Raw genomic sequence first — 21,670 nt, 5'->3', positions numbered from 1 at the left:
ATTTTGTGAGTACACATGGAGGTCTTACTGTTCCCCACTACATTCACCAGGTCCCTATTTCTGCCTCTTATCTTACAGTAGGAATGCTGGCCTTCATTGGAATCTGAACTCAGATCCTTAGCGTTATGAGACAAATGCTATACACTGAACCATCTTCCAGCCCCAAAGTTTGTTTGTTTGTTTGTTTGAGTGCATATTGTGTGTGAGTCACTGATATTGTCATGGTGTTAGATGGGCTTTTGTCAGTATGCTCAGGGACTTTTCAGTGTTGTCTAGGACATAAAGCAAGCATAGGAGTCAGGTTACCCACCAATGCTATGACATTTTGCACTGCACTATTTGGAGTTGGACAGTCTGCAATGTCAACCAGGCTCCCCCAGACTCTGAACAGCTCTTCAATCATTTTGGCATCTAACACAATGTAAAGAAGGTAGGTTCAATCGTTCAAAAGGCAGATCTGCAGCTTGCGTCTTCCCCAGATCTGTTTACCAAGTGGGCAGTTACATGTTATCAAACAGACAGGAAGTAGAAATGTCAAGTGCTCGGGCTGAGAGAGGCTGTTCCTGTCATGACATCTGGGGCTCGTCTCTGTGCTGTGCCACGTGGTGGATGAACCGGCCTCTGTGTGTTCTGGGTGAGATCTCTGGGGACGCTGTACTCATTATCACTTGTATTAATGCCATACGGATAGGTGAAGATCTTGGTGGCTGCACCGTCTACCTGGCTCTGTTGAAGCAGTGCCAGGAGGATCCTTATGGGATAACGAAGGAAAGCCAAGTTGTTTATGTAGTAGCTACTTTAGGCGAGGTTCTCGTGGGTTGCACAGGGAATGCCCAGCTGTGGCCTGGAACACATGCATCTGGACTGGAGCATAGCTGGGATCCCCTGGAATGCCATGGCTCATCAACGGGCAAAGCAGCTCCCACCACAAGCTTGCACTTCCCATCTGCAAGGGAGGGAGTTCATGATAGCTGGCTGCAGGATTGCCCAGAGAACAGCCTGAGATAGAGCTTGTGAGCACTGTAGGTGCCATGCACCACTCCCTGCCCACTTTGTTCAGGGTGTAGATCCCACTGTTCAGGAGTGACAGGACGCCTGAGCGTTGCCGACCCCAGATCATTCTGGGATGTAAATCACAAGCTGGCCCTGAAGAGAATGAAAGCTGTACTCAGAGGGACGGGAAAAGTCACAAGGGCAAGATCGTGGTCCTTAGAGAAGGGGGCCACTGAAACAGAAACTTTCGGGGTTAAAAAACAAAATCTGGACAAAAGAAGGGCCTACAAAAGCACTTTAGGCAGAGGGAGCAGGGAGGTCAGGGTCTCTGAGGAGCACAGAGGTGAGGAAGCCCCTGTGTCACAGGCACTTGTGTCTGAGTGGCTCTGGAGGGTGGTGACATTTAAGCTGAAGGATGTTGAAGGTGTGCCAGTCTCCTAGGAGGAGGCGGTTGTCACAGTGAAGCTTGGCAGCTAAAAAGCAGGGCCACAGGGGTTCAGGGGCCTTTCCATCCAGAGGCTAAGGGAGAGCTGCCCCAGTTTGATTCTGTCCCATCCCCTGTCCCCATGCTCCTGCCTCGCATGCTCTATCCGCGGTCCACACCCAGTCAGCAAGGTATCCAGTCCCTTTCCAGCCTGTCTTGTCTGGCAGTTAAATCAGCCCCAGCCTGCCCATAGGTTATCTCCAAAGGTCCTGTAGAATTCAAAGCTTGCGTTTTTTTTTCCCCCAAGACATTTTTGTTTCCTTGCAAGCTTAAATGTCAAGTTGAGGGGATGTGGCTGGGATGGCCTTAATCAGCCATTATGGCTCAGGCTGCACTGTGCACAGTATTCACCTGTGCACAGTATCACTAGCACCCAGAGCTCTTCGCAGACCTCATTTTATTTACTTGTTTGAGACAAGGTCTTTCTTGGTAGACTGACCTCAAGCCCAAGATTCTTCTGCCTCAGGCTCCTGAATGCTGGGATTACAGGTGTACACTGTACTCAATTTAGGGTTAGCTTTAGAGCCACTCCTGTTGTAATATCAGCTAAAACATACCAAGTACCCAATATGTCTTTGCTGTATGTATCATTTGATGCTTATTAACTCATTCTGAGGGTTTACCAGGCAGAGAAGTGACTTTGTGGCTATTCTCATTTTATAGATGGAACAGTGGAGGACCAGAGAGGGGAAGGGAATCACCCAGGTGCATATACCTAGAGTCCCAATGCAAAGTTTCTGTGTGTCTGTCTGTCCATCCACCCATCTTCCTACCTATCTATCATCTATCATTTATCTTTCATCTCTCATCTCCGTCACCATCTGTTCTTCTGCATCCTGCCCATGCCTCCCCCAGTTCCTTAGCATTTCTCGTCTTCATTAGCATCACGTTGAGTCACTGCTAATCCATAACTGCTTCTCCACCTCCAACTTCTGTTCTCAAGTCATTGATTCACAGGGCCATTTTGTAGCCATTCTCCCGCCAACTGATCCACCCTTGAGTGACATTCTCATGGCATGTTTTTAAAGGATGTTAAATCAGAGGCACAGAGATGGTTGGGACAGAAGGACACATATCCCAAAGAGCAACTAAATGCATCTAAACAACCACATGGTTCCTTCCAGACCCAAGATTGACAGGTCTCCAGCTTCAGTCCACCCAGTGGCGCCCCCTTGTGGCAACACTGTAGGTTTGCATGCCCTCCACATAACTGAAGCTATTTTCTAAATCAGGGATAACACCTTTGAATTATTTTAGTTTGTGAAAAAAACAAGACTATATTTCCATTGTTGTAAGTGATGTAGCATGGGCCAGAGGCTGCATCATCGCCATGAATGTCCCAATATAAGAGAAGTCCTAGTGTTCAGCCACTGAATGTTGCTATGGTTTGGGAAAGGTACAGCTAGTGGATGAACTGTGGGAAAGGCTGAGAGCAGGTGGAGGCCCACGTGGAACTCTGGTGAGCCTCTGCAGCCATTGGAACCCCTTCTCCTCCTGCAGGATGGCCAGCCGGAGCAATGACAAGGACGGAGACTCCGTGCACACAGCCAGTGATGTTCCTTTGACCCCAAGGACCAACTCCCCTGATGGGAGACGCTCGTCCTCAGACACGTCCAAGTCCACGTACAGCCTGACTCGGAGAATCTCCAGTAAGTGCCTGGGACAGCTGGGGTTGAGGGGCCATTCTCGGGGGAAAGCTAGCTGAGCATGGTGGCTCATACCAGAAATCTCTGCACTCCAGAGTCTGAGATAGGAGAATCTAGGCTAGCCTGGAGTGGTATGAGTTCCAGGCTAGCCTGAGCTATCTCAGAGTGAGATTCTTTCCCTAAACAACCCCAGCAGTGCTTAGGGTCATAGAAGCAGGAAAACAGACACCAAGGGGAATTGTCCCCTGTCATGTTTTCCACTTGTTTGTAGCCTAACTGGGCTTCCACCCGGGCATGCTGGCTCCTGGGCTCACCCTCCTGAAGTGGGGCAGTGTTGCACCTCAGTTGGGGAGGGCAAGCTTCCCTCCTGGCTCCTGCACTTGCCAGTGCAGGCCTCTGGAAGGCACGCAGGCCTATTCCTTCATCCATAAGGTACACTAATGTCTCACTTAATAATCCAAGGAACTGTAGAAGCAGATGGCTCAGGGCATATCATCCATTTAGAGTACTACCTGTACTCTGAAGAGTGTGATGGCGATGTTCCTGGGGCCACCACACCTCACAGTAAACAAGAATGCAGTTATTTCTCTGTATGCATACACTCTCAACCCTCAGCTTCAACTGACCCTGGCATTTAGAGACTGAGGTAGGAGAATTATAAATTCAAGGCCAGCCCAAGACACATAGTGAGCTCCCGGCTGTTAGGGGCTACTTAGCAAGATCCTGTCTCAAAGAACCAAGAAAAAAAAGTGTGTGTGTGCGTGTGTGTGCATGTGTGTGCGTGTGTGTGGGTGTGTGTGTCCGTACTTAACACAGACTTTCTTTTCATGTCTTTATTACCTAAACAATATGGCATAGTAGCCAAGCCTAGTGGTGCAGACCTATTTTCCTAGCTAAGTCAAAAGACTGAGGCAGGGAGGTTATGAGTTCAAGGCTAGTTTGTGCAACTGGGTGATGCCCTATCTCAAAATAAAAAGTGAAGAGAAGGGCTGGTGAGATGGCTCAGTGGGTAAGAGCACCTGACTGCTCTTCCGAAGGTCCGGAGTTCAAATCCCAGCAACCACATGGTGGCTCATAACCATCCGTAACAAGATGACTCCCTCTTCTGGAGTATCTGAAGACAGCTACAGTGTACTTACATATAATAAATAAATAAATCTTAAAAAAAAAAAAGTGAAGAGAAGCTCACACCTGCAGCTCGGTGGAAGAACCTTGCCTAGACGTGTGAAGCCCTGGACTGAATCCACCTCCCTGCAGAAGGACAAACGCAGGGAGTTTCATTTCATTGCAATGGATTAGACTCAGTATGGCAACTATCTGAAGATGGTGCCTTTTGGCACCGGGATACAATGTCATCTACACATGTCCTGAGCTGTGCTCATGTGCTTCAGACTGGACATACGTTGACTGTATGTGGACAAGCATGTATGGGTAATGTTCTTTTGCATTTTAAAATAAAATATTGTGTATGTGTGTCATCCAGTCTGTCTCTGTGTGTATGTGTCTGTGCATGTGTGGAGGTCAGAGGACAGCTTTTGGGAGCTGGTTTTCTCTCTTTCCAGCATGTGGGACTGAACTCCAGTTCCCAGGCTTGGTAGCAAGTGCCTTTCCTTGCTGAGCTATGGGGTCAGCCCCCATGTGGTTTCATGTAAAGGTTTTGAGCATCTGGGTGCTTGGGCCTGTCAGGGGTCGTAAGATGGATTACAAAACTCATGAGACACCTGCATTTCCAGTGGGCACGGAAGAGCCCATTGAAACAGAGAAGCCCGTGCGGGCGTCTGGGAACCTTTGCTGATGTCACCAAGTGACCATTGTTCTTGATGGCTGTTTAGGTCTGGATTCCCGGCGTCCCAGCTCCCCACTCATCGACATCAAACCCGTGGAATTCGGTGTGCTCAGTGCCAAGAAGGAGCCCATCCAGCCGTCTGTGCTGCGCCGAACCTACACGCCCGATGACTACTTCCGGAAGTTTGAGCCCCGACTTTACTCCCTCGACTCCAATCTTGATGACGTAGACTCTCTGACCGATGAGGAGATCATGTCCAAGTATCAGCTGGGCATGCTGCACTTCAGCACACAGTATGACCTGCTACACAACCACCTCACCGTGAGGGTGATCGAGGCCCGGGACCTGCCACCTCCAATCTCCCATGATGGCTCGCGCCAGGACATGGCCCACTCCAACCCCTACGTCAAGATCTGCCTCCTGCCTGACCAGAAGAACTCCAAGCAGACGGGAGTCAAACGCAAGACGCAGAAGCCCGTGTTTGAGGAACGCTACACCTTTGAGATCCCCTTCCTAGAAGCCCAGAGGAGGACCCTGCTGCTCACTGTGGTGGATTTTGACAAATTCTCCCGCCATTGTGTGATTGGGAAAGTAGCGGTGCCCTTGTGCGAGGTGGACTTGGTGAAGGGTGGCCACTGGTGGAAGGCTCTGATCCCCAGTTCTCAGGTAAGGCTTGACACCTTAGAAATTCTTTTTTTTTTTTTTTTTTAAGATTGTTATTTTAGTTCATTTTACTATTTAAATTTTTCTCTTGAAGCTGGGTGTGGTGACACATTCCTGTCATCTCAGCACTTGGGAGGTGCAGTGAGGAGCAGAGGGTCAGAGTCACCTTTAACTGTGTAATGAATTTGAGGGTAGCCTGGGCTATGTACAATCTTGTGTCAAAAAAGCCAAAGGCAAAAATGTGTGTTTAAGTTGTTTCTATTGTGAAATATTTTTAATGAATATATGAAGTTTCAAAAACAGCAGAACTCCGATCACCCTCTTCTCCGTTGTCACCGGAACATTTTACAGCCCAGAGCACATAAGCTGTACCACAGGACACTGTACTGGAGTAGACCAAGTTCAGAGTTTTACATACATACCCCACCATATTTGTGTGCATGTGTGTGTGTATGTATGCACATTGTATGTGTGCAGGTCCATGCATGTATGAATGAGTATTCGTGTGTGCATATACATTTGTGTGTGAATGTGTGTGAGTGTGCATGTGTGAATGTGTGTGCAGGGGCATGAGTGTGTGAGTGTATGTTTGCCTGTGCATATGCATATATGTGTGAGTATGTATGTATGTATGTATATACGTATGTATGTGTGGGGGCATACATTGTGCATGGATATGCACCTGTGTGTATATATTTATATGTGTCCATGTACATGCATGGATGAGTGTGTGTGTGTAGGTATGAATGTGTATATATGAGTATGTGTGTATCTGCACATGTGCATGCATATTCATGCATGAGTATATGTATTTGCATGTGCGAGTATGTGCATGTGTACATGGACATACATGTAGATGTGTGTGTGTGTTACACACACACAAAGACAAAAACAGAGAAGTTCTATGATGTCTTTCACTCTTTGGTGTGTGTATATATGGAGGTGTATGGGTCTGGAGTATGTAGGGTGTATGAATATGCATTTGTATGTAGAGGCTAGAGGAGGATGTCATGTGTCCTGCTCCGTCACTTTCTGCCTTATTTCTCTGAGGCAGGGGCTCTCACTGGACCTGGAGTGGACTGGTGTCCAGCAAGCCCTAGAGATCCTCCTGTCTCTGACCCCAGCACAGGAGTTACAAGCATGCATAGCATGCCTGGGTTCTCAAGTGGGCTCTGGGATCCAGACTCAGGTCCACGTGCTTATGAAGCAAGGACTCTTATGGGGCATCTCTCCAGCCCCAGCTCTGTGAAATCTTACCAGATGTGCAGATTTATGGCCTGGCCACTCTAGGGACACCTTTGCCTCCGATGCTGACCTGTTTAATCAGGAGAGGGGCCGTCCAGAGTGTAAAGCCATCGCTCATTTTGACTTTCAAAAGGTGATTTGGAAAAAAAAATACAAAAATGAGGGCAGTGGGGTTGATGATGCACAGATGTTTCTCAGACACACTCTGCGGTGATCCAGCCTGGAGATGAGAGCTGTGACTCCAAGAGGCTATTAAGCACCCCTGGGTGCACCCTCTATGGGCAGAGAGAGCTGAATGGTCCAGGGAAGGAGAAGGTGCAGATTGGATGAGACATACCTTGTACACTGCACTGTTGAGGGTGGCCCAGCCCAGTGAGTTACAAACAGGGTATTTGTACGCAAACATGCCAGGGGCATCTCAAAGCGGTTCAATCTTGGTCCAGAATTCAGTGACCCATGGCTGACTTCACAGAGGCACATCGATTGGTTTGTGGAGAGTTCTGGGCTTAAGGATTGAACCCAGAGCATTGAGCTTGCTAAGTGTGTACCCTTTCCTGTGAGCCATGTCACATCCTAATGGCACACGGGTTCTCCAGCGTGGGGACAAGAGGACTGTCCTGTTAGCTGTGTGTGCGTGTGTGTGTGTGTGTGTATGTGTGTGTGTCTTCCAAGATGGATATCTGTCCCTTTCTTCATATGGATTTCCCAAGAAGAAGGCCCCAAGGCAAGGCAAATCATTTATCAGGGAGATGCCACCAATTGGGAACACCGGAGGGATTTGGAAGGTCAGAGAGAGTGTGTGATGTGCATATCAACACAGTGGGCCATTGTCTGGTACCTAAACTTGCCAGGGACATAGGGTTTTGTGCAAGGCACACATGGGAGCCCAGTGTTGTTCACCCACAGAACTGTTAAGTGAAGGCTACTGAGAACTGGGAGCTTAACTCCCTGGCAAGTTTGGCCTGTGGTCCTAGCAGGTTAGAGACCTCTGATGCCCATCGTAGGAGGTGGCTTCTAGATGCAGGGTTTTGAAGCAGGAGGACAAGGAGAGGGGAGGCAGGGCACGGGATGTCATGAGTCTGGCTTCAGACCATGGATACTTCCTCTGGGTGTCTTCCCTCTTGCATTGCCGTCAGGACCTGCTGGGTACTTCCCGCATCTAAGGCGATAGTTAACTACAGTTGATGTTCAAAGCATTACCCCATTTCAGCCATTCAGAAGTTTACAATTGGGGCATGGGGAAGAGTTCCATCTTGCCAAACTCAAACAGTATTCTTCATCTAAAACCCTGGAGAAGCTGAGAAACTGTTTGACACCCACACACCCCAACCTGGAGGTCTTGCTCAGTGTTAGCTTCCCTTCCAGTATGGTCCTCTGGGAGCCATACTGTGGCCTGCTCCCCACCCCCCCTTCTCTTCCTTCCTCATGTCCCTCTCTCCATTCTCTCTTTTCCAACCCCTTTCTCTTCCTTCCCTCCCCATCCTTTCCTCCTCCCTCCTGTGAAGCTGGTAGCCAAGGCTGGCCTGCTGGTAGCCAAGGCTGGCCTGCTGGCATTTGAACCCAGATGCAGAGGGCTTTGCTCTTAGCCATTCTTACAGAGAAACCTACCAGCAACTCAGACTGGCCTTGAACTCACAATCCTCCTGCTTCAGACTCCCGAGCGCTAGGATTACAGGCATGCGCCATCATGCCTGGCTAGAATTATCTTCAATAGGGGAGGGGGCATGTATTGGCTTGGCAGGCGGCTCAGCTAGTAATGTGATGCTGTGCAAGCATTAGGACGTAAGTTTAGTACCCATTTCAAAATCTAAGTTCCAGTTCCAGGCATGCGCTTGCAGTCCCAGTGCTTGTGGGGCTGGGGCAGAAGGATGTTTGGGTTCACTGCCAGTCCTTGCCTCAAAAAATAAGATGGAAGGGGACTGGAGAGATGGCTCAGTGGTTAGGAGCACTGGCTGCTCCCCTAGAGGACTGGGGTTCAATTCCCAGCACCCACCTGACAGCTCACAACTGTCTGTAACTCTAGTTCCAGGGGATCCACCATACCAGGCATGCATGTAGTGTGTGTTTATGTGCATGTAGGCAAAACACCCATACATATCAAATAAAATAAAATAAAATATTTACATAAAAAATAAAGTGGAGAGCCATTGAGAAAGATACTGGATATTGACCTTTAACCCCCCACATGCACATATACACATAATGCATGAATGCACACACACAAGACCACATACATATCACACACACACACACACACACACACACAACTGTTTGGGGTTCACAGGAGAATCAAGAGGGAGATGTATAGGTTTCCCATCACTCCCTCCTCCCCACCCACTCAGTCCTCCCTTTCCCACCTCACTCACCACAGCAGTATGTACGGTACCAGAGACAAGCCCACGTTAACACATCATTATTGCAGTTTGGGGTACACTGTTAATGTGTACATCCCGTAGATCTGGGTAAATGTCTAGTGACATATGTGCACGGTGATAGCAGCAGATAGAGTGGTGTCACCAGGGCTTGTGAGATACTCAGAGTTCTGTGCTGATTGGGCTCAGTACCTGGAAACTGCCTGGAGTTACAGACGCCCCCAGCCTGCCTTCTGGACTGCTAAAAACAGCCTGGTAAACAGAGGCTCCTAACTGCCTTCTGTATTTTGAGATTCCTCACCAACTGCTACTGTCACCATTCAGCCCTAACCAGGCAAATGGCAACGTTTTAAACTTGCTCTGAGATGCTGTCAGCCCTGACCTTTTAGAACCCTGGTGTGTGTGTGTGTGTGTGTGTGTGTGTGTGTGTGTGTGTGTGTTAAAGCTCTTTCTGACTCAGCTTCTGATAGACAGCCCCACAGTGCTTCTGGGGAACAGACCAGAGCCTTATAGGGCAGCAGAAACTAGAAGTTCCTCTGTGTGGGGGCCTCTTGTGCCCCTCCCCCTCAGTAGAAATCAATTTCACACTTGAGAGCTTATTAAAATATTAATTACATTTTTTTATTTACTTAGTGTCCATATAGTATGGAGCGCTTGTGGAGGTCAGAGGACAACTTGTGGGGACTGTGTAGGATCCAGGATCAAACTCAGGTCATCAGGCACGCAGCAAGCACCCTTACCAGCTGTTCTAACTTGCTTTCTATTGCGGTGACAAACATCATGACCAGAACCTACTTGGACAGGAGAGGGGCTTATTTGGCTTGTATATGGGTCACAGTCCATTGAGAGGGGCCAAGGCAAGAACCTGGAGCAGGAACTGAAGCAGAAGGCTGGGAAGAGTGCTGCTTACTGGATTGCCCCTATGGGTTTGCTTCTCTCTCTCTCTCTCTCTCTCTCTCTCTCTCTCTCTCTCTCTCTCTCTCTCTCTCCCTCCCTCCCTCCCTCTCTCCCTTCCTTCCTTTTTTTTATTTATTCACTTTACATTTCCACTCACTGACCCACCATTGCCCCTCCCACAATCCTCCCCTCATCCCCCCTCACCTCTGAAAGAGTGCCCCCTCCCTGGATATTTCCCGACCCTGGCACACTGAGACCAGATCAGGCAGCCCAGCTAGATCATACCCCATGGACAGGCAACAGCTTTTGGGATAGCCCCCCCCCTTCAGTTGTATCGGGACCCACATGAAGACCAAGCTGCACATCTGCTACATATGTGTGGGGAGGCCTTGGTCCAGCCTGTGTTTGCTCTTTGGTTGGTGGTTCAGTCTCTGAGAACCCCAAGGGTCCAGGTTGTTTGACTTCGTTGAACTTCCTGTGGAGTTCCTATCCCCTTCAGGGCTGCAGTCCTCCCCTCAACTCTTCCATAAGGGTCCCCAAGCTCCAACCATTGTTTGTCAGCCTTATACAACACAGGACCATCTGCCCAGGAGTAGCACCTCCCACAGTAGGCTGGACCCTCCTCTATCATTTAACAATCAAGAAAATGCCCCACAGACCTGGCTTCAGGCAATCTGATAGAGATATTTTCTCAATAGAGGTGCCTCTCCTAGATAACTCTAGCTTGTGTCAAGATGAAAAAAACAAAACAAAAAAACAAAAAACAAAAAACAATCAACCAGGACACCTGCTGTGCCATCTCACTGGCTCCAACATGAACTTTTGCTCCCTAGTTACGTCGAGAACTAAAGGAGGAACCAGAAACAATATGGGTAAACATCTCTATTCCTTAGGTAAGGAGGTTGCATCACAGAAAGATCGAGTGACTAGTCCAAGGTCACACCGATTTTCATGGTAGAATCGGGACTAGTTGGGTTGCCTGACTTCAAGACAGGTCTCGCTACTGTCCTAACCATTTCTACTGCCTGCCTCCCTCAGAAAACATGGTCCAGTGTCAAGTAAAAGCATGGGCCTTGCAGTCACACAGGCCTAGGTTCAAGTCCTGGCTCTCCCACCTACTAGATATATGTACTCAGAAAGTTTCCATTTCAGTGCTCAGCCTCAATTTCCTGCCTGTCACAGGAGGCTTGTACGGTGTGAAGATTCAGCCTCTCATGGCCTCTGTGGCAGCCTCCTCAAGATCATTCACTGTGAACCATTTGACTTAGAATTCTGATACCAAACGTGTGTGTGTGTGTGTGTGTGTGTGTGTGTGTGTTAGCTTCCACTTCTCTTGAGACCATCTTTGTTTCAATTCAGACTTTTCCCTGCCTAAGTTAGTGCCTGTCACTCATAAGTGTCACTTAACCACTTAGTCTGACTAGACTGTAAATCACTGAGCCCAGCAGAGCCCTTTCCTTCTTACGCTAGCTCACATTTTCAGCAGCTTCAGCCCATGGGGTTTTGGCCCCTTGCACTGGGACAGAGAACATCAGGACAGTATCCTTACAGAGGATACAATCTAGGAGCAGCCAGCAGAAGGGCATGTCAGGAAAGGCACGGGGGAGGCGACTGTGAAGTCTCCCCACTCCTTCAGGCCCACCACTCTATTACCACCCTGACAGAATCTCCAGTCTAGACATTTCCCAACCCCTGATGCTTGTGAGTATGGGTGACGCTCCATGGTGACAAACATGATGGAGTGAACCACTGTCAACTTGTGGTTGAACTAACCCTCTACTCAGCCTCCTCTCCCTGGAAGTCAGAGAATGGGGAGACTTGTCTCCAACTCTCTACTCGTGGTCTTTCTGGTGGGCAGTCCCACCCTTAAGTTACCTAGAGGCCCCAGTGATCAAGCAATGTCATCGGCATACAAAAGTTATGCTGCCCACTATAAGGATTCCAAATGTCCTCGATGTGCCAGGATCTGGGTATAGACACCAAACATGAATTTCTTTCTTACAGTTGGGCTCTGCCACTTGACTGGTGGGTGATATTAGACTTGTGCCTGAACCGTATAGTGTTACTGTCATCATCACCGTCTTCCTCACCCAGCCCTCTGAGAGCTGGATGAGCTCACACCTGGACCATGTCCAGTATACATTGTCTGCAGTGGCTGTGGTTCATTTGTATCCTGAATGTGGCAAGTTTCTCATGTGTCGGTTCCAAGTGGGTTTGGGGATGGAGTTGGGAATAGGGGCTTGAAGTCTAGACTGAGAGTGATAGGACTCAGAGTCCTAAACTGTCCCCTACACTGGCACTCCCCTGGAAGAGCCTCTGAGAGGCCTATTTGCAACCTGGCGCCCGAGCTGCACCACAGCCCGGTTCCATGCATTCCTCAGAACGTCCACCAGCATTCTCCCTGATACCCAAAGAGCATGTGGGTGAATACCCACCTTGCTGTGAATTATCTGATATATAAAAGGAAGGGTCTCTAGGATGTCAGGAAGTTTGCTGGAGTGAGAGGTTTGCTGAGCTGGGTGCTAGGCAGGGAATTAGGGGACAAGGATGAGAAGAAGATGGTTGTGAGGGTGATGATGCATTTGACTTGGAAGCAGGATGTTGAGGGTGATGGGGAAGACCTCTGTGATCTGCAATAGTCTAAAGTTCGGATCCCTAAGTGATCTCATCTGAACCAGGGACTTGAAACAACACTGTTTTGGACCTGAGATGGGACCTTATGCTGTGGGCATATGAAGAGGGACACTGTTCACAAAGAGGCTGGAGAGCAAGAGGAGAGTGACCAAGTCCTTCATTCTCCCTCAGGGACAAACCCTCAAGCATTGAAAGGCCTCCAAATAGGCCATGCACCTCTGACAACTGAAAATTCCACCTCAGATAACACCAAGGTAGGGGCCAAGCCTTTGACACATGGACCATCAAAAAACTCTCTCGTGCAAACTATGGCAACTCTTGAATTCCCGTTTCTCATTCCTTTCTCATCTCAGCATCATTTATGCAGGGGAGGCTTGGGAAGGTGAGTTCCCAGAGCATTTCTTAGTCTTTATGATAACATGCTGTCGGCCCAGTTAAGTCATTGCATAAACAGTCATTGGTTATGAGAGTTGTTTATAAACTAGAAACTTGTCACAGGGTCTTTCACCTGTCTGAGTCACTGCTACATCCTGTGGTCACTCAGACAGTGCATGGTTATTGAGCACTGTCTTAGTTACTTTCTATTTCAGTGAGGAGACACTGTGACCAAGACAGAGGGTGGCTCCATGACCATCATGACAGGGGGCAAGGCAGCAAACAGGCAGGCATGGTCCTGTAGCTGGGAGTTTACATCCGATCCACAACCATGAGGCAGAGAAAGAGCTAACTGGGATGGCATGGGCTATCAAAACCCAAAAGCCCACCCCCAGTGACACACTTCTTCCAGTAAGGCCATACCTCCTCCTTCTTCCTAAACAGTTTTGCCAACTGGGGGCCAAACATTCAAACATATGGAGACCAAGCATTCAAATACATGAGGGCCATTCTCATTCAAACCATTACACGTTCCTGCCATGAGTTTGCCATGGGCCTATGGGTATCTGTTTGCTGAGAAGTGGTACAATCTAGGGCAGAAGAAGGCTTTCCCTGCATAAATGGAAGGAGGAAATGGTATCAAAGGTTAGGGCCAGTGTTCCTGAGTTAGCCTCACCTTTTGTGTCTTCCAGTCACTTCCCTGGAAGGTCCCCAAGTCCATCCTGCCTTATTGTGCTTCTGCATGAGAAGGGGCCATGTCCAATCATAAAGTTGCTGTACAACTGATCTTGATTGTCAGTTAGATTGAAGTAAAGAAGCCTGGAGATCAGTAAGGCATGCCTCTGGATGTGTCTGCCCAGAAATGATTAGACTGTGAATGTTATAGGTCATGCCCTAATGAATGGTTTGATCCATTGGTAGATTCTCGATCTCAATAGACTGTTGTCGTGTGGAAAAGTTGTGGAAGGTGGAGTCTTGTTAGAGGAGATGCATCCCTAGGGCACATCCTTGAGGGACCTCGCTTCCCCATCCCTGTACTGGTCTACTCAGCTTCCCACGATGTGAATAGAAAACTCCAAAGCCATGAGCCAAATAAACCTGTCCTCCCTTCTGCTGGGTATGTCCAGTGTTTGTTCACAGCAAGGCAGAGTCTAACTCAGCTGCCTATCCGTTCTCCACTGAGATCAACTGGGTAGATGGAGACCAGGCAGCACACCTAGCCTGGGTTCAGGTTGGGGCTGAGCACTTGCAATAAGACGCTCACTGGCTGCCCAGTTGGTACGGAAGGAATCTGGCTCTTTTGTGATGGAGTGGATCAGAAGTAGGTTGGCTGTGCCTGGATGGCCATCCAGTCTAAGACAGAAACTCTCAGACACCAGAATTGTGGCCTTCTCTCCAAGCTTTCTTGGAGGACCGAATACCACACACAAAGCTATAAGTAAACAGTTCACTGGGTAGCATTTACAGTGGGTCTGCTGTGTGCCAGACGCATTGGAAAGATGGAGGTACTGCTCCGAATGAGTTCTCGGCCCTGAGGAGCAAAAATAAAAATAGAAGGCTAAGGTGTGGCTCAGTGGGTGAAATGTGTCGCTAGCATGGGCAAAGCCTTGGGTTCTCTCCCCAGCAATGCTTAAACCAGACATGGTAGAGCATGTCTGTATTTCCAGTACTCACGAGGTAGAGACAAGAAGAAAGATCAGAAGTTCAAGGCCATCCTCAGCTACTTGTTGAGTTTGAGACCAACCTGGCTTACATGAAACTTGTCTAATTTATTAATTAAAAAAGAGGAGGAGAGGTAAGGAAGAGAAAATTAAAATGGAGCCTTACCTTACTTGTACACTAAGTCAAGAACTTACATTTGGAAGTTCATCTTAGAAGGAAATAAAGAATATTTTTATAACTTAGTCATAGCTAAGCATCTTTTTAAATGAAGAGAGAGAGAGAGAGAGAGAGAGAGAGAGAGAGAGAGAGAGAGAGAGAGAGAGAAAACAAACCAAAGAGGGAGCAAATGAATGCATTCACCACATGAAGTTGGTGGGCTTCTTTTAGACCAGAAGTTCTGGTAAAAGACAGGAAGACAAAGTGCAAGCTGGGGAATGTGTTTGCGCTAACTTGTTGGTTTGCCAACACGACGTAGTTAAGTACCACACATGCACACATGGGCAACTCATAAACTAGAGGTTAGCTGTTCCCTGATTCTGGAAGGTGTTGTTGGAGCCATGTGCCCTTGGCACAAAGGAAGGGTCTGCTCTGCACTTCCCTTAGCTTTCCATAGTTTGCTGTCCATCCTTTGTGTTCTCTGCCATCTTGGCATACACTGTCATCTGCATGTGTGTTCTCTCTGTATTTAAATCTGTTTCTCCTTTATAGGGATGTCAGCCATATTGGGTCAGGGATCCTCCCTCTCCAGAACAGCTTCATCTTAACCAACTACCTGTCAGGACTGTTTAAAATAAGGAAGGTCTTTCTAACATGCTTTGGCGTGAAAATTGAGCACAGCAAGTATGTTTGAGGGAACATAAGTCCAGTCGCCTATAACTGCTGAATGATTAGTATCTGTAGTATTGAAGGTCTTTTGTATATTAGAAATACACCTCACAGGTATGAAACGTCCATCACAGGCCCATGCATTGGAAGCGATGTTGCTTGGTAAGGTTGTAGGGCATTTAGGAGGAGAAACCTTGCTGGAAGAAATATGTCATTGGGGCTGGGTCATGACTTTCTTTCCTCCCTTCAGCCCCCTAACCCCAGCTATGCTCACTTGAATCCCTCCCATGTACCCCCTCTCAAGTTGACAGTCACTTTTTCTTTAAGTACATTTGTTACATACGTGTAGCTAACTGTAGGTGCATACATGTATACATGCACTTGCACGCACACACACAAAATCTGCTGAGTTCATTTTGTTGGTGGTGTATATGTGATGTCCAGGCTGACCACTTCGAGTTGGACAGCCATTAAGAGGCCTCTCCCTGGGAGAAGCTAATTCTCCTTCTCCCAGTATTCAATAGTTCATCATCTAGGAGTAGGATGAAATTTCCCTTCCACATTAACATGTCTATTGATATTGCTTTCATTCAGTCTTGTTAGTACAACCATCTCAAGGAAAGAATTTCATGGCAGACTTCCTGTTATCCTGTCTCTTATACTCTCTTTACCTCATCTTCCCCAATGTTTCCTGAGCCATAGATGCAGGAGCTGTGGTGTAAATGTAACCCCTGGGGCTGGGCTCCCCGGATCTGTTGCTCTCTTCATTCTGTCTGGTTGTGGTTTTCTGTGGTGGTCTTCATCTGCTGTAAAGACAGGATTCTTTGATGAGGAATGGTAGCTACAGTTTCTGTAGGCATAAGTCTAAGATTTAGAATGTAGGAAGGAATTATGTTGGTCTAGCAAATTTTCAATAGTAAATTCTTTACTAAGCTCCATTACATCACTAGCCCCAGGTAGCTGGCTAGGTTTCCAGCACCTGGGATGACCTCCCTCATGTTTAAGTGGGCTTTAGGTCCAACCAGACAGCCGTTGGTTGGTACCTACCAACATGTGGGTACCACTTATTGCACCTTTGTTCATATGTTGCCATGTTAGTAACTGTGGTTCATAGATGTTGCTGTTGGCCAGACTATTTCATTGCTCCCTTCCTTGACAGACAGCTTCTATGGCATTTTCTGGAATCATGGAAGCTTAACCATAGGAGAGAATCCTCTAGATCAGACCCAGGTCCAACCATCTGAGTCCTGTGTCCTAGGTGTGTGGTATTGTCAGCAGTAGGAGCCCATCCTCAGTCCTTCAGAGGCAGCCAAGGGCTACACTGATGACCTCTGTTGTTGCTTGGATTATCCTAAACAACCGTTCAAAAGGTTGTTCCTACTTGTGTCTGATACTAGGATTTTAGTATTGTTAGTTTTGTTTAGACAGTTTTGTTAGACTATGGTTCTTGTGGGGAGCATTGTTAGCTCAAATGGCTAAATTTCCTTTAATATGTATATGTGTGTAAATATCTATATAAACATATATCTTAATGTATATATTTATACATACATACACACCAACTGTGTGTGTAGTAATGTGAGTCTTTATCAAACAATCTCAGTGTGTTGTCCATCCTTCTCCTTCTGTATTGACCCTTTTCCCCAGTTGGAGTCCACTCCCATTACTCCGTTCTCAGGGGTTTGCAGTGTGACCATCAGCGTCATGCTCCTGTTGCCATGCCTTACCTGCCACGATAGACTGTGACCCCTTGGAACTGTAAGCTGGAATTAAATCCTTTCCCTTTGATGTTGCGTTGGACAGGTATTTTATCACAGCCATCAGTAAATTAGCCAAGACATCACTGGACAAGAATGATGAAAAGCTTGACCGTGGCAGACAGATGCAGCTCACTGTGTCACCACCCACATTGTGGGCATGGAGACAACCTTGGACTTAGACAGAAAGTCAGAAGTCAATGGTTCTCAACAAAGAGGACAGACAGCAATCCTCTCCTGAGCATGAGTTTGCTTTCCATGGTCTCACCACGGTCAAACATGTTCTAAAGATATAAATGGGAAATTTGTGAAATGATTCATAAGTTTTAAACAACTTATTATAGTTCATTATTCTGATTCTTCTTATATTATTAATATGCATAATCTATAGTAATTTTAGTTTTACTGTAGGTAAACATGAATATAGAAGATGGTGGTGTGTATAGACTTCATTATTATCTGTGCTTTCAGACACCCACTTAAAGTTGGATCATATCTCCCATCAATAAGTGATAAAGGGGGACTAGTGTACATTACACTGACACCTGACTGGATAATTCTGCTAATTTTCTTGTTGTTGGGACAAAATACTTAACAAAAGCAACTTCAAGTGAGAGTCTTTCATTGGATCACAGTTCAGATGTGTAGGCCATCACGTCAGGGACGGTGTAGTGGATGGGGCATCTGGGTCCATGGTGGCAGTGCTTGGGGCTGCACACATCACTCCTCATCCTAGCAGCAGAAAAGCAGATGAAAAAACCTTCAAGACCTGCCCCAGTGCACTGCTCCCACTGCTAGTCCCCATGTCCCAAAGGGTCCACAGTCTCTCCAAACAGCACTGGCAGTTGGGGACCAATATTCAAACCCAGGAGCCTGTGGGGGACATGTCACATTCAAGCCAAGATTATAGTCCATTGGAGAATGTGTACAGGCATATGTTAGGAGTCACCGTGACCTTCCATCTATTTGTTTAAGCATTAACACCCTTTTCTAGTCTCCCCACCCAGGGTCAGATTCAAATCTTGTCTGCTGGTGGCTATGAAGTTAGCTTACCCCTTTGGCAACCAATCCTGTCAAAAACAGATCCTACTGTTTCTTGAGCCGATTATCCTACCTTAGGGTTTATGAAAAGGCTATAAACTAAAAGAACATTCCTAAGTATTCCATTGAGGTCATTACAAATAACTGGGTGAGGCTGGGGGCTGGGAAGATTTCTCAGCTGCATAAACATGATCACTAAAGACAGTAGAATCCCTTGAGCTAGTCAACTAGTAAGACTAGCTGTACCTGTGAGCTATGGGCTTTATTGAGAGATCATGTCTCAGTGAATATGGTGGAAAGGAATTGGGGAAGATTCCCTATGTCAGCCCCTGGCAACACACATACACACAAACACAGAAATGTGCACACATGTGAACACACACGTGCACATACTACACACAACCTGGGTATCTATCAATAGGAAAATAGTTATAATCCAGTGTAGAATATAAGACAATGCTTTTATAGCTGATACAGAGCTAGGTCATTATGTGGGAAATGTATGTGTTTAAGGTTTTCTACAAGGAAACTTTGGAATTGGCTTGTGTCCTCCGCAGGCAAATACAGGCAACTGTATGGACAGAGGCAAGAGGAGACAAGGACCAAGTGTGTGAAATGCTGTATTTTGTAAATACTAAAATGTGTTTTTCTGGAAAATGGATTGTGCTTAAAAAAGAAAGAAAGAAAGAAAGAAAGAAAGAAAGAAAGAAAGAAAGAAAGAAAGAAAGAAAGAAAGAAAGAAAGGCAAATCTTTAGAAAGGTTGTTTGAACAGTGAATTAGGAAACAAAAGACTTCTCCCAGGTGGTCAGAATAAAGGCAAGGGGACCTGGGGACTTGGGGACATGGGACGGCGCATTTGTGCCTCATTAAAAGCTGTGTGCACACTGGTGAAGCTCTCTGTGAGGTGAGCGGGAGCATTTAGAGGCACTTCAAAGGAAGCCCGTGAAGAGAGAAGCTGCCTCTTGTTTTCCCCAGGAAATGTCCTTTGTCCCAGATGGTTTTCTTTGATTTCCTTCTTACTGATTGGAGCTTGACTGCACTCAAAGGCTGCAGAAGAGAATTTGCGCCTTCATTTCCTTCCTCCCTTCATTTCTTTTACTTTTCTTTTCTTTTTGCCTGGGCAGAGAGCTATGGCATTTTCACGAGGCGCCGGCTGCTGGGAGAGCTGGCAGGGGGGCCTCTGGATTCATTTGAGTAATTTACAGACTGTCTATTTTGGGTCTTCCTAGCCCACCCCATGTAGCGCTACTCAATTAAGCTCATCAGGCTTTTATAAAAAAGGAAATGAGGCTTGTTGATTTGTGACATCTCCTCAAAAGGGAAAAAGACAGAAATGATTCTCCCACCCAGTTGCTCCTCCCACCCAGTTGCTCCTCCCACCCAGTTGCTCCTCCCACCTCAGCTTCCAGTCTGCTGAGGCTGAGGATGATGACAGACTTGTCTTGCTCATGCCCATTTGGGGATCATGTGACAGTGGCTCTGTCTCCATTTGGGGGACTACGTAGCTTGGTCTCAGGATCCCCCAGATTGGAGTGGTGTGAGGTGCATGCGTACCACTTGACTTACACTGTAGTCACATTTCCACGAGCCACTGTGAATTAAAAATATTGAAAGCTGAAAGCATGCTGTAATCTGCATCCTCATTCACTCCCATTGTGGTAAAGGTTTGAGCCTCAGTCAATGCTACAGCAAGGTGATGGGGCCTTTAAATGGGATATCGTGGAAGGTCTTTAGGTCACTGGGGATGTGCCATTAAAGGAGCTGGGATCTCTTCTCCTTTTTAGCATTCCAGTTGTTCTGTGTGGTCCAGAGGAGGACTTGTGGCAGATCTCTGGTAGCCCTGCTTTGGGTTCCAAATGAGTGAGTTTATTAAGTGCATAGGAAGCACGAGAGCAGCAAGAGCAGATGCGCAGAATAGCAAGTGCGATAGAAAATGGACTGGTGACATAGCGCTGTTCAGGCTTCCTGAGAAGCTGGCTCCGGAAGCAGGCACCTCCCCCAAGCCATCAACATCCGACAGAGATGCCTAGGAGAACAAACAAGGCAATGCCATCAGGGATCACAAGCATCTGGCAGAAATACACTGGGAAAGAAGTGGTCACCTCGGCTCTCACCCCAGTCCCTCTGGGATCTAGCTTCTGGCTTCCACTTCCCACAGTAGGCATTTTTATACTGTGGGAAGAGCAACAGTGACCTCCGTTGAAGATGATACACTATCTCACCCTTCTCAATGGCACCATGTTTTTAGCCCCCATGACCTCCCACTGCGATACACTGCCTCACACAGACCCAAAGAGTATGGTGGATTAAAACCCCATAAACCTTTTCTCTTTATAAGCTGATGGTCTCAGGCATTTAGTGAGAATGACAGAAATGGCATCTAGCCTTCCAAACATCACAGTTGAGTAGAACAGCGCACTTGTGGACTGGTGTCTTCCCTTATCCTTGCATGAGTGGTGGAAGCTTTATCTGCTGCTCACAACATTGCAAGAGAGAAACTCGATACATGTCCTGTCCCCAACTCAGGCAATATTCAAAATACTAAACTCCAAAACAATATGGAAAAAAGAAATGCCATGCTGAGTCACTGGAAGTCAGGGACTGTCCATATCCAGGTGTCACGTGTGTCCCAGGGTAGCTGTGAAGGTGGCCTGACACATTTGAAAATGATGTCGTGATGTCAAGATTGGACACTCCTATTCTGTATAGGAGTAGCCAGATGGACATTATGATGGCCTTTGTGGAGAACACGAAGACATCTGGTAAGGACAGAGTGCCCCAAAGAATGTAAAACAAGGTTGCGTGACAGTGGGACCAAGCTGTTTCCAATTCAACGAGGAGCTTAGATGAGAAGGTGACATTTGAGATTTCCCTGGAAAAGGCAGGACTCCTGCACCAACCATCACCTCGTGTTTTCTTCCTTTGCTTATTCTGTGTCTCTCTGTTTCTCTCTGTCATCTGTCTCTGTCCCTCTCTCTGTCTCTTTCTCTGTGTGTATATGTGTATCTGTCTCTACATGCGTGCTATCTCTCTGTCTCTGTGTGTTATCTCTCTGTCTTTGTACACACACCTCTCTGTGTATGAGTGTGTCAGGGGTCTCTATAGGAATGTGTCTGTGTGAACGAATGTGCATGGGGGCCTGAGGAGGACATCTGGTGTCTTGTCCTGCTCCACTACTCTTGGCTTCATTCCTCTGGGACAAGGTCTCTTACTAAATGTGGAGCTAGGCTGGTGGCCAACAAGCCCCAATGATCACACACACACACACACACACACACACACACACACA

At 47.2% G+C, this 21,670-nt stretch overlaps 1 protein-coding gene across 3 annotated transcripts in view; it reads left to right on the top strand.

Annotated features, from left to right (window-relative positions):
• The window catches only part of Syt17 (synaptotagmin 17), a 64,966-nt gene that overhangs the window by 8,185 nt on the left and 35,111 nt on the right, over window positions 1-21,670 (top strand). For all 3 annotated transcript variants that reach the window (XM_021207526.2, XM_021207518.2, XM_021207511.2), the window contains exons 4-5: window positions 2,978-3,126; window positions 4,956-5,575. In XM_021207526.2, the coding sequence (XP_021063185.1) occupies window positions 2,979-3,126; window positions 4,956-5,575 (768 nt within the window). In that variant the 5' untranslated portion in view covers window position 2,978. The remainder of the gene's footprint in view (window positions 1-2,977; window positions 3,127-4,955; window positions 5,576-21,670) is intronic.

This window comes from Mus pahari, chromosome 1 (genome assembly GCF_900095145.1).
Source record: "Mus pahari chromosome 1, PAHARI_EIJ_v1.1, whole genome shotgun sequence".
Classification (NCBI taxonomy): domain Eukaryota; kingdom Metazoa; phylum Chordata; class Mammalia; order Rodentia; family Muridae; genus Mus; species Mus pahari.
The sequence above is the reverse complement of the archived record's forward strand: the minus strand, read 5'-3'. Positions and strand labels throughout refer to the sequence as shown.